Raw genomic sequence first — 13,208 nt, 5'->3', positions numbered from 1 at the left:
TTTTTGTTTTCTTTCTACAATGCAAATATTCACTCTAAAACAAACAAGTGCATATGGTCTGGGCATTTTTAAATCTTTGGTATAAATGATACACAGTTAACATACCTTTAATGTGCCCATATTTCACAGTGATTTACACACAATATTATTACTGTTTGACTGTCTTAATAAATATATTTTTCATTCAACCATGTGCTGAAGCATTCAGATAATTCGTCATGCATGTTTAGGCCTATAAGATCCTAAATGTTAACTACTTTAGTTACTTTTCCACCACTGAACACAACTGCCCTGCTAACCTTTCAACTTTTTAACATACTACAGCACTTTAACACACTGTACATCAGCTGTACGTTTTTTTATTTTTCTTTATGTATGTAGTACACATGGAACTATGACAATTAAAATGAATCTGAATACAATCTGAAGAAACACTTTTTTTCTCCCACTGGGTTCAGTAAAGGTTGACGTGCGCTTTATTCTGAAAAGTCCTACCGGAAGTCGGTTCTTGTTTTGACAGTCAGCAGAAGAAAACCGCTCAGACTGACAACAGCCCAGACAGAGAAGAGCACCGATTAGAAGCTGCTCCGTGATTCAGTATATCTCGTCGGTATTTTTGTTTTGATGGCTTAATCTAACAGAAAAACAAACTGAATATTAACTGAAACAATCCAAACCTGCAAACTTGAAATGGAATGACACATTTTCACCGGAGTGGACTTTTACATCTTGTGATCCTTCGCCGGTTGTTTAGGCACATTTTATCCCCTCTGATGTCCACCTGTTACGGCCAGTTTCTGACCTGCAGACAGCCTCACCACGGAGCGTCAGATAGACCAAGTAAGTCTATCTGTAGATGATATTAATCTATTTTATTGCTGCTGAAGTTAGTTCAGAATTTGACAGCTCGAAGTTGCATCATCTGTCCAGCTGTGAGGGGAAAAAAGCTTGGCTGAATGAATGTCACGCGGTACATTTCTACTCTAAAATGATTTGCTAGTGTGGCTTTTTAATAACAGATCTACAATATTGACCATAGCTTCGACTGGACCACTTTTGTTTTTCTTGTCAGTGATCTTTCTTCGACTCTTTCGTGTTGTTTATTTAAATCTTTGAGACAAGTCCGGACTTGATCAGAACCGATCATCAGCGGAAGAAAAAAAGAATAAAAAAATTGATAGGCCTATAAATATAGCCTAATGGTTATTAGATATTGCTTTTATCGATTAAACTTCGGTTATTTTATCTCTTTACCCATTTTCAAATTTTTATTCGGACGTTATTTTTTAAATGCTGACCTTTTGTGGCAAAAAAACATTGTTATTTCAAAATAACATTGGGCTACGTAGCCTACGAAACGTTACGTCGAGGATTTATTCACGCTGTTTTGTGCTTTGAACGATATGTATCTTTATATCATTATATCATTAGTTGCTGTTAAAACGCAGAGAGAGACCCGCGTGGCTCGCCTCTCAGTGTGTCTGTGTGTGCGCGCGCTTCCTCGTGCTCGGGTGGCACGGATCTGTTTACAAACAAGTCTCGTGATCTCATGAATGGGACCCGCCGCCCCCTAGCGTCCGGCAGAAGAATAATAAGTTGGTGGGTCAAACTGGTGCAGAAAGGAAAACAATTGTGCTAAAAGTAAACTGAGTTTATGTATTTTATGCCGTAAAATACTTGAATTTTCTACTGTGGCCAATTTGTTGTCGAGTAAACTTTTAATTTATTTAATTATTGATGTTTTTTTAGTTACTTTTTTATTTATTATTGATTAGTTCTTTAGCATTTCTGTGGCGTGCTGCGTGGAAAGATTCACTCAGGAGCCAGAGTTACCGATTTTTAAGCTATTTAATTGACATTGAACACACACTCACTGCCCAGAGGGCATCAATCCCCACCCGGGTCTCAGTCATGGTAACAACAACAAATGTAGATAAACATGAACACTAAATCAACCACAACACTAAAACCTAGATAATATAAATGCACACCCAGAACATTAACAGAACATCCTTAAAACACACTTCAACTAGGACAGGAACAGTTCAGAACACAGTCCTATGAGCCTTTGCACTCCTTCAGCGCAGAACAGTCAATATAGGGCGCAACGGCCGTTACAGCACTTATTATTTTTTACCATTCCAATCTTTGGCCAATTTGTTGTTGAGTAAACATACAATTTGCTTGCTAGTGTTTTTAAATGTTTATTAGCAATATTATTATTATTGGATTTTATTGTAGCATATGTTGTATTCACATAGGTGCATGTCTGTGTGTGTGATTTAGACTACTACTGAGATGGCCCGTGCAGAGACCATCGAGAATGTCGGGGAAACTGGGGGAAGCGGAGGAAACGGCCCTCTTCCTAGCCACAACACCTGCCGCATGGAGCTGCCTCGCCCTTTCTACAACTGGCCCGGCCTGCTCACCACTACCAGCATCTCCACCGGCTCTGGGACTGGCACCGCTTCCAGACACCTCTACCATAACCACCACCATTTGCACCCTTTGCAGGCTCTCTACCTGTCTTACCCACTGGCTTATCCCCGCCCAGAGGGCCGGGGCGAGCCCCAGACTCACCAGCAATTACCTGCGTTATCGCCATCACCAGCGCCTCCACGCTCGCCACTCTGCAATCGGAGGGAAGGGAGGAGCGGAGGCGCAGTTGCACCCAGTGCCTTCTCAGGAGAGCAGTCAGGTAAGATAATGGTATATACCTATAATTAAAGGAAACACAACATGAGTTTACAAGTGGGATGATAAAAACAAAGCTTAGAGCAGGATAAAAATCTTACATTAATAGTAAAAAGTAGGGTCTGGGTATCACCTATTCCATTTCAAAGGTCCTGATTCGATGACATTTCTGATTTGATTCAATATCAAATAGGAATTTTCAGTTACAATACCAATTTAACTTGGATATAAAAGAGATTCTCAGAGAACTTTTGCTGTAAATTGTATAAGCAAGAAGCAACCCTCAAATATGTTTTATAATGCACCGCCAGGTTAATGTTTACATTAAGAATTGACCCCCAAAAAGGAAGTTTAATCCATCACATCCATGGCGAAAAGGCATATATTAAAAGATTGATTCTGGGATTTTATTAATCAATATCAAATCACTAGCCCTACCAAAAAGACGTGAGTTGTAGCATGGTGTCATTAAAACCATGTGGGTTAGTTCTCCTTTTGTTTTGACAAACAGGGAAAGGGGGCAAATGTAACACCAAGCACGTCAGTAAAGATTTAGCCTGCCAGAATGAGCAACAACAGAGCCAGCATTGATTTATCAGCAGGTTATCTGCTGTAGGAATACACCGCAGATGATAAGCAGTGGAAGCACGTTCTGGCCAAACGGTGGAAAAGATGTGACTCAGCCACACAGCACATATTTGCCTTTCAGACCTTCACCCTTAAATAAACATAAAAGTTATCAGTTAGCAGGGGAGTATCGGTTCATGTGTGTACGGCGCCTGGGGCTCTGTTTTCATGACAGTGTTGATGGGGGCAGGTGGAGGGATGTGTTACCACTCTTTTGGCCTTGTACCAGCAGACCACTGTGCTGCTGCATGAAGCTATTCAGACTATAAAAACTGCTCAAACCGGTTTTGTTTGCTAGACAATGTACAATATCTGTATATCTGTCTGTGTGATGAGGGGAGCTTACAGTAACAATAAAACACAACAACATACATAAGATAATTAAGTTCAGAAGCAGACCCAAACAGAATCTTTTTTTTTTTTTAACAGTTTTCAGCAGTGATCCAGAATGAAAATGGGCAGAATTTAGCGGATTGTTTTGTGGAGATATGTTAACATTCTGAGTTTTTGTTGTTGTTTAAAATCTGCACATCTGCAGATTCCGTATGGCCCTGTTCATAAGAAAAGTAGTAAAAATGGCAGTAGAAAAATCTAAAAATGAACTACATTAACTAAATGCCAGCCTGCCAGTAGGTCTTCAGTTGAAGTGTCAACAGAGCTTGCCAGGGAGTTTCTCTGCTTGCTTTGTCGGCTACTTTAGGAACAGTTAAAATACCAATATCGGAGGACCTGAGTGCTCTTGTTGGTTGATAAGGGGATACAAGTCTGAAGTGTAAGAAGGCTATATCAATAAGTCATTTATTCATGTAGTACTTAGGGAACCAAATCTGTCACTCTGGATAGTAACAAAAATGTCTATGAGTTGTGAACTGATGTCTTCAGAAGTTTTGTTTCTTGCCATTACAGTGATTCTGCCACAATCTCTGACAGTGAGTGATTTTCTTTTGGCTGCAGGAAGAAATCATATCCCAGTTTTTCATGTTCCGTTGAATCTGAAGGCTGTAAAATTCAGGTGGCAGCAGCAGGTTTACATTTGGCACTGAGCCACTGTGTTGTGACAGATTTGTAACAATGAAAAAACTACAAGTTACTCCACCTCCTCCTCCTCCTCCTCCTCCTCCTCCTCCTCTCTCAGCTGCAGGTCAGCTGTGCATCTCGGGCATGTTCAGACTTGTCCTCTGCAGTCTGACTGCAGCAGAGAAACAATCTGCTGCTTTTCCTCCTGCTCTGAGCCCTCAGCCAAACAGCACAAAGTCAAGTCAGTCAGTCAGTCAGTCATACTTAGTTAGTCCACAAGAGGTATAATTGGCCATTCAGTCAGGCTACAGATTTCTCAGCTCACTTGTAAGCCATTTATTTAGTCAGGTATTTAAGCTTTCTGGTTTAGTTTGTCAGACTTATCAGTCAGTCTTATTTATTGTATTTTACTCTATTGTGAAGCACTTTGTGATTTTTGTCTGTGAAAAGTGCTTTATAAATAAACGTACTTACTTACTTACTAGTTAATCAATTAGTCAGATACTTGGGATAATCCACGAGTCTCCCAATTAATCAGTTTGATACTGTAATTAGCCAATTAGTTCATTTATTTGTCATTTACTAATCAGGCACTGAATAATTTAATGTTGATAATCAACGTTACTTTCTTCAAGATAATCTGGGGCGGCAGTAGCTCAGTCTGTACACGTCCCTGCACGGACCAAGTACAGAGTGTGGACTGGTAGCTGAAGAGGTGCCAGTTCACCTCTTTGCCACTGCCGAGGTGCACTTAAGCAAGGCCTCTAACCCCCAGCTGTCTGGGGTGGCTGTCTATGGGCAGCTACAGTTACAATATGCTTAACAAGACGAAATAAAATGGCAGACAAGCAATGATAAATGTAATGCATGTGTATAGTTCCTGCTTGCATGTGTGTTTGCTTGTCGATTACTAAGTTAGTTGGTTGTATAGGTCTGCAACTAACGGTTATTTTCATTGTTGATTAATCCGTCGATTATTTTCTGGATTAATCGATTAGTTGTTTGGTTTATAAAATGTCAGAACATGGTGAAAAATATGGATCAGCGTTTCCCAAAGCCCAAGACGACGTCCTCAAATGTCACAGAGGAGAGAATAAACTAGAAAATATTCACATTTAACAAGCTGCAATCAGAATTTTTTTCATAAAAAATGACTCAAACCGATAAAACGATTATTAAAAATAGTTGACAACTAATCGATTAATCTTTGCAGCTCTACACTGGTATTTTTGGTTTTTAGGTTATTTGTTTAGTCAGTTAATTAGTCAGTTTGTTAGTAAAGTAACACATAAGTAAAGTTGTAGCTCACCATTAAGCTTTTATCTGGATTAGTCTGTTTTGATTTTTAATGCCGCCCCTCCACCCGGCAACCAGGTCACCCTCCAGTCTCTCCTGCCTCCCATTTCTAACTGGTCACAGATCTCTCTGTCACCTTGTCAGTCTGTCAGCCTATCAAACAGACAGGTTTACCCCCAGCCTCGCCCCCTTTCTCCCTCCACCCTATCACAGCTGAACCCCCTACTCTGTCAGCCAATCACATAGAGACGTCTCCAAGAGCGCTGCCTTAGAGTTACCTTGGCAACAAGCCAGGGTTTTCCCGTTTGTTGTTTCTTTCTACCGCTCTCTCTTTTCTCTCCGTCTCTGTCTAGTCACCTGCATCTTTAAAGGATCATTTGTAATCCTCCTAGCAAGGCAGATGCTGTGGTTGCCAGGGGTGCCCGTTTCTGTGGCAACTATATAGTTGTGGTTGCCACAGGAGCTCCGCTCCGTGATGGAGACGGATCATTTCACAGGAAAGCTGTGGACAAAGTCAGAAACAAGTGACATAGAAAGGTTGGAACATACGTTATCTAATCATCTTAAAGAGAAGTCGTAGTCAAAAGTACACAATGCCAAAGACTTTGAAATTGAATTCAATATAATGAAACACTTTTAAATGTTGGATGGATAATCCAACAAGAGAAATAACAAGAGTGAGTGGAAAAAAATTAAATAACATTCTGCGCCATTAAATATTTGGGAAGTACTTATAAATGTGTGTTTTTTTTGTAAAAAAAAAAAAAAAGGAAAGATAAATAAATGAAAAAATGCAGAAAGACGAAAACGAAAAGTGGTTTAGTTAAATAAGTTATGTTGTTATGATGCTTACACTACTTCTACATTATAAAATAGGGTGTAACTGATTAAAGAAGCAATATTAAGCAAGAAAAATAAGAAAGTGAGTACACATAAATAAATGAAAAAACAATGAATACTTTTTAGAAATGTTTTTAAAACACACCAGCTCTCATAAAATCACAATATCTGTAATTGCTTCAGGCCTGTTTGTCACGCTAAAGTGACCAGACAGAAGGTACAGGTATCTGTTTAGAAGAAAAAAAGTCTGTACACAACAAACAACACACGTACACACAGTTCCTCTCAATACCAGACTTATTAAGCAGATTAAGAGATTACTCTCCAAAGTTCCATGAAGAGGATGAAGTCACCCCATCAGGCTCCTTAAGAAATATTGTGTGGCCAGAGAGAACTAAACAACCCCCAGTAACAATCTTTGGTATATTTTTAATATCTAAAGGTCAAAGATTCACTTACTGTTCTTTCTGCATCAAATATGTTAAACTTTAAAGTTACTCTTTCCACTTTATGCAAGTAAAAACATGCATGTGCACACACACACACACACACACACACACATACTGTATTTAACCTTTACGGTTATCTATCTCTAAATCAAAATTTTAGGCCTTAAAAAGACTTTAATTCTCACACATTCTTTGTATAACCAGTATATTCCTCACTACATGAAGTATAAATGCATCTTACTCCAGCATACACTGCTGAGCCCAAGAGTCTACTGCTCTCTGGGAATCCCCCCCTCCCTCTGACTCGTAGCAGATAGCAGAGAACCATGCTCTTCATACCATGCTAGGGGCAGAAGATACCAGAGAGAGTGATGAGTATGATATAATGCCAAAGAAAAGTTGGATCAGGAAGAAATAGTCACACTACAGAAGATCAGGTGCAGCCTGAGGAGGGAGACACAAAGGGTATTAGTTCTGTGTGATGTGAACTTGTTCGCTTCATAAACTGAATAAAACAACTCTTAGCAGCACTGATCTCTGCTGAACTTTGGTGAATGTTTGGGACTCCTCGCTGTCTACCTTTTAGCTGAAAACCTGAAGTGTGGAGGAGAGGGTTTCAGACTTTTCCACCCAGCTCAGGTTTTATCTTTTATTTGACAATGTCTTCTCAAGAGAGAACCAGAGAGCCAGAGCATAAGGGAAAACAATGGTAAAATAAAATGGGGAGAAATGCAAGTTTCTTTTTTCTTTGTTAGTATCTTATTTTCTGAATTAATTTAGCCATTTTATGCTGCAGAATCGTACAGAGAGGAACGCCAGGAGGCCTCCAGTCGGCAGGGACCTCTGCCAGACCTGCTGCCCCAGAATGAGCACCCATCCTGGGCTTCCCCACATTACAGAGCCCCCAGAGGAGAGGCAGTGCAGGACCTGGAGGTCAGGAGAGTGGCCAACCAGCTGAGGGCCATTGGAGATGAATTTAACGCCACAGTCCTCCTCAGAGCGGTAAGACGAGGGACAGGGCTTTGATGTGTTTAGTTACAAACCTAAGTTAAGTTATTCAATGTAGAAGAGTTAATATGAACACTGAAACAAAGAGGCATGAACCTTAACAAAAAAAAGGATTTAATGATGATAAAGAAAGATCCTTTCTGCAAATCAGTCTGGTCCAGAGCATATTTATCTTTCAAAGTAGCAGTACATGTTTAGCTGTGTTTCACTTTTAATGTGTTTTTACAGCTTTTGTTTGAGGCGAAAAATCCAGTTAATTCATAATTTCACCTCGGTCACCGGTCATCAGCCGTCATGTTATTTCTGCTTCCTCACTTACAAACAAGTACGTGTGGAAAATGAGATTTTAAATGGTCATCAGTGTAACAGAAGGCAACTTACTTTTCTATGTTCACGACTTTGATAAAGTTGTGAACGAGATGTTGGTTGTTTTGGTCCCAGTCGACTAAGATTTCTTTAGTCCTGATTATTTATTTTTATTCTTTTTTCATGCTGAATGACTTATTTCCAAGGAACTTATGAGCACATCTCTGGTAAAGATTTAATGTGGTGCTTTTGTATGGTTCTTGGTGGAGAAACCCTCCCCCCGCCCCCCCAATTATCCAATTGTAAACAACGCCTGAGCATTCAGTCTCATTGCAGTGAACCTACAGTTTGTTTGAGTGTATGTCTGATGTATTGTGTACAGTGTTTTCTGTGTCTGTAAATGCAGCGCAGTCACATTGATTCTTCCTCTCCCTTTCGCTCTCTCTCTCTCTCTCTCTCTCTCTCTCTCTCTCACACACACACACACACACACACTGTTGTGTGTTCTCACATAGATGAGCATGTGTGTGTGTGTGTGTGTGTGTGTGTGTGTGTGTGTGTGTGTGTGTGTGTGTGTGAGGCATTAGTGAAGACAGATCAATACTTGCGTTTGTGAGTTAATCAATGTCATCTATGAGCCTGTTTTTCTGTCATTTCACAAATTACAGTCATACTAAAGAGTCTTTCTGCCTCCCTCCTCTCCTTTCCCTCTTTGCCTCTCTTTCCTTCTTCTTTTGTCCACCAAAAATGACAGAAATTAGAATACTTTTTTTGGAAACTTTATTACATATAGTATCCTCTATATTCCTTTCTGCCTTCTGTCCTCCCTCATCCAATTTCACTCTCATTTCTCTCTCTTTTGTATTTTACACTGTTTCCTTCCTGGTCACTTTTGCTCCACTCTTTATCATTCTCAATATGGATTTTATAACTTCCTATTAGTATAATAATTTGTCAGAAACAGTAGTGTGAAAAGAAAACGTTGTCCATAAACAACTATAAACAACGAATGACTTCTACATTCAAACAATACTCACAGAATAAATGAGCTTTTGTCTTCACTGCTGTCTGTTTCCTTTTTATTGTTATGTCTTTATCTCACCCCTTCCTCCCTCCCTCTGTACTCTAGATCGCGTGAGGAGTTGGCAGCAGCTCTTCACCTCCTCCCCCACCACACACACACTCACACACACCTCCCCACTGCTCTCGCTCTCCCTTGCCATCCCGCCTTATGCACATAAACAAAGCTGACGTCACCTAGTATTGACTCACCCATAAGACATGGATTGCACACACACTGAATCTGCAACACTGTGGTAATGTGTGTGCGTGTGTGACAAAGACAGACAGACAGATATGTTTTTCTCGAGGGGAAATTGGGGAAATCGTGTGTGCTGTTTACAATCCAGCTGGGCCAAAAAAGCACAGTCAGACACTTTTTTTTAAGCAGTTTGAAACAAAAGGAATGAGGGATGGATGGATAACCACAGGCACAAGGTTCAGGCAGATTAGAGTAGCATCTTTAACACAGATACACACTTGTTTATCATCTTGTTCAAGCTTGTTTCTCTCTTTCTCTACCACTACATCCTTCTCCTTTTCACTCCTCACCCCTAAAAATGTTAGTAGAAGTTTTCCTCCATCTTTGCGAGAAAGCGAAAAATCAGCTTCAAGGATTTTTTCCTTTCCAGCCAGGTAGTCATGATCTTGTTTTCAAATAATAATTTTTTTTAAACAGTTGGCACGTGTGTTCAGAAATGCTGCAGCAGCTCAGACAGCTGCAAGTTATCATCTGATGCACTTTGAGAATAATAACAGTCAAACTTATTTAAACACTTTAAGGATCCAACCTCTTGGTAGCTATCCAAGTTCACTTTTGGAAAATGGATCTTGAACTGTTTCTCCTAGCTGCTGCTTCACATGCCAACAGGGACAAAAGGGATCAACATTGACTTGCATGAAGTTGCAATTATGTGATTAAGTCCATTATGTTTTATGAGCTGTTTGTGGGCCGTGTTAATAAATGCACATTATTTAGCATCTTGGCTCGCCTAAAAAGGTCAGCTATTGAATAATCCAACATGTTTTATTCGGACTAGTCTGACTCACCAGATGTAAACCGTATAAAACGATCGTCTTGGGCGGGGCTAAGCCCTGGATGCAGCGACGGTGCCCCTGCAAACTAGTGTCGGGAGGGAACTTGTTTTGGTAGAACATTTGCACGTGGGGAGGCGAGCCCTGGCATTAAAATGGCTAAATCCCCACAAAATATATATTATATATTCTTTGTTTATCTTTACAACTATTCACCGAAAGAACCAAGCAGGCCTGTCTTGGTCTTGGACCAAATCTTCGCCAAACGTGCAGCGTGTAAGCTGCTAGCCTGGAGGTTGTTATTGTTGTTTGTGCAGCACAAAATATGCGGCCAATGGCACTGATTGGTTTAAATAAATAGAAACAAGCCAGAGCATTTTTTCCCCCTGTAGTAGAATGACAACGAGACTATGGACTAACATCTCTTTTTGTCTTTCTCTCTCACAGCACGCCGCCCCGCACTGGCAGGACTGGAGAGACGCTTGCCGAGGACTCCTCAACTTCATCACCCAGACTCTCAGCACTCTCTACAGGCTCACTTAGAGAGACAGAGAGCCGCCTCACCTGCGCGCACCGGGTACCATGCCGACTTTATACATTCAGGACTTGGCCACGGACCATCGGACTGTGGCTAGTGAACGGAACAACCCCGACTGGTTGCTGCACTGTCATCTGTTTGAACCCGGAGGATTTACGCGGCCTGAAAATCCAAAACGTTTTTTCTGGAACAAAGAATTTAGTGAGGACGAGATCAGCATCTGGAGGTGTTGGCGCCGCCTGTGGGCTGGATCGGGGAGCTACCTGTGGAAACTGGACCCTGCCTGCCTGTCTGTCTGCCTGTCTGTCTGTCTGCCTGAAAGTCCGTCCGTCAGTCAGTCTGCTGGTACAGACTGCAGCTGACGGACCGACGGTCACTTTCCTACCTGTATATTTTGTAAAAACCACTTGCTTTCGCTGTCTTTGTCTCGGGGCTCATCTCTCAGTCAGTGTGTGTGTGTGTGTGTGTGTGTGTGTGTGTGTGTGTGTGTGTGTGTGTGTACATGGCTGACGTGGGTCAAACGAACAGGTCGTGTATACTTAGATATCAGTGCAAAAAAAGCTTTCATCCATTTTGGAAAATCGCCTACAGATATTTCAAAATTGGGCTTTCAAAACCACAGATGAGTCTGATTGTAAGTGACCTGTTTTGGAAGTGAAGGTCTTCGTTATCTTGTGGAGCTTTTTCATTTAGCTTTAATATCAGCCACCATTTTTCTGGAGGCAATTTTTGAAATAGATGATATCTCTTTAATTCTTCCCTTTGATGATGCAAAACAGACTTGATTTTGATTTGACCCTCATCTGACGTGTGCGTATTACTGTCGTGTCTTTATTTTGCCCCTTTAATTCTTATAAACTGTGAAACTGGAGTCTGTGTGTTTGCATCGCAGGGGACAAAAAAAAAGTCTGGTGTTATTCCACAGAGGGAACCTCTCTCCCAATCTGAGACTCCTTCATTTCATCATACAACGTGCCTTTCTGCTCAGTGCTCTGTTGAGTCCTAATCTCCAAAACTAGGACAATCAGCCCCACACACAAACACACTTCAAGTGCTTTGTTTGCAAGTGGCATTTGCATTAGCAAATGCTCTAGCGTCCGCATGGTTTAAGGTCATTTAAGGACAGAAATAGCTTAATCTCCGCTACACATTTTGCCAATGTACATTCCCCCGTTCGTTCTGCCAGTGTTGGGAGCTGGTAGCATCTCGCCCGCCCGCCTGTGTCGACAGTGTTTAGAGTTACTTGACTGCTTGTAAATATTCTTTTGGAAGATGAATCTTAACTACCGGTAATTCCATTTTTTTTCGATGGACTTTAAAAGTACTTACGAAAGCGAGAGAGTTCACTGAGATCTTTTTTTTGTTTTTCTGAGCGGCCATTGGCGACAGTAGAGCGGGTTTGAATTTAAATCCAGTGGATTTGAGATGGTATTCGATGAGTTAAAGAAAAATATATAATTCGGATTTTTCTGATTGTTGAAAAGTATTTGATGATGTTTGTAAAAAAAAAAATGACCCTTTCGATTATTTTCACTGTATTAGGAGAATATGTTTAATTGCTAATATTAAGAGCAATATTTATTTTTGGAATGTAGCCTGAATCTGTAGCTTGTTTTCATTTTTTTTACGTTAATGTATTATTTATTTTTGTCTTACATTCCTGATCAAAACTATGACTTAAGCTGTACTTGATTTGCAACTGTTAAAACAGATTTGATAAAAACAAAATGGGAGCTAAAGCTGTTAAAATACACATTGAAAGTGGATACATCACTTTGAAAAGCAGAACAAACAAAACAAAATGAAAATGTCAGCCTAGGAATTGGAACCTTTTGTTTTTTATCATAAAAAAAAAATCTATCATTTAAAACGGTACTATGTTTTAAAGCAATGCTCATAATATTATTTACAACTTTTCTGGCCTCACTCACATCTTGTTTTTGGGAAACAAGATGTAAGTGTATTACCAAAAATGATGTATTGGCTTTCCATGTGTATATCGGATGCAAAAGTACCAAAATTCCCCCTTTATTATACTCTTTAAAGCACAAAGAAGAAAAAAATCTGACTGTTAGCAATACTCTAAACTAACTGAACTGAAAGTCCCGGTCATTGAAAATCAACCGGGTATTTCTGATGTAAATTGAATTCCAAACTGTTTGCTACTGGTGATGAACACGCTAAAAATATACATTCATGTACTGTGACATACTTTGGATTAAAGTGACATTTTCACATTGCATTTCAATTTTATTTCAGGAAATATTTGACTGAAACGTGGACACTTACTGATCTATTCCACTTAAAATGCCTAAAAAATTCAACAGGGATTGGCTGTT

General features: G+C 40.1%; 1 protein-coding gene across 2 annotated transcripts; it reads left to right on the top strand.

Moving 5' to 3' along the window:
- Positions 1–530: 530 nt before the first annotated feature.
- bbc3 (BCL2 binding component 3) lies at positions 531–11,645 on the top strand. 2 transcript variants are annotated; one of them, XM_078247013.1, is made up of 4 exons: positions 531–840; positions 2,287–2,698; positions 7,720–7,925; positions 10,779–11,645. In XM_078247013.1, exons 2-4 carry the CDS (start codon positions 2,299–2,301, stop codon positions 10,872–10,874), a joined length of 702 nt encoding a protein of 233 aa, XP_078103139.1. In that variant the 5' UTR covers positions 531–840; positions 2,287–2,298; the 3' UTR covers positions 10,875–11,645. The 2 variants fall into 2 exon arrangements, with proteins under 2 accessions (XP_078103139.1, XP_078103140.1); XM_078247014.1 differs by having other exon boundaries at positions 2,262–2,698.
- Positions 11,646–13,208: the final 1,563 nt, after the last annotated feature.

This window comes from Sander vitreus, chromosome 3 (assembly GCF_031162955.1).
Source record: "Sander vitreus isolate 19-12246 chromosome 3, sanVit1, whole genome shotgun sequence".
Lineage (NCBI taxonomy): Eukaryota > Metazoa > Chordata > Actinopteri > Perciformes > Percidae > Sander > Sander vitreus.
Note: the sequence above shows the minus strand (reverse complement) of the source record. Positions and strands in the feature narration are given on the sequence as shown.

Excerpts from the sequence above, each read along its gene's own strand:
- bbc3 (XM_078247013.1), top strand. The coding sequence starts at position 2,299 with ATGGCCCGTGCAGAGACCATCGAGAATGTCGGGGAAACTGGGGGAAGC. Across the intron at positions 2,699-7,719 it reads CTTCTCAGGAGAGCAGTCAG|AATCGTACAGAGAGGAACGC; the intron begins GTAAGATAATGG and ends TTTATGCTGCAG. Across the intron at positions 7,926-10,778 it reads CCACAGTCCTCCTCAGAGCG|CACGCCGCCCCGCACTGGCA; the intron begins GTAAGACGAGGG and ends TCTCTCTCACAG.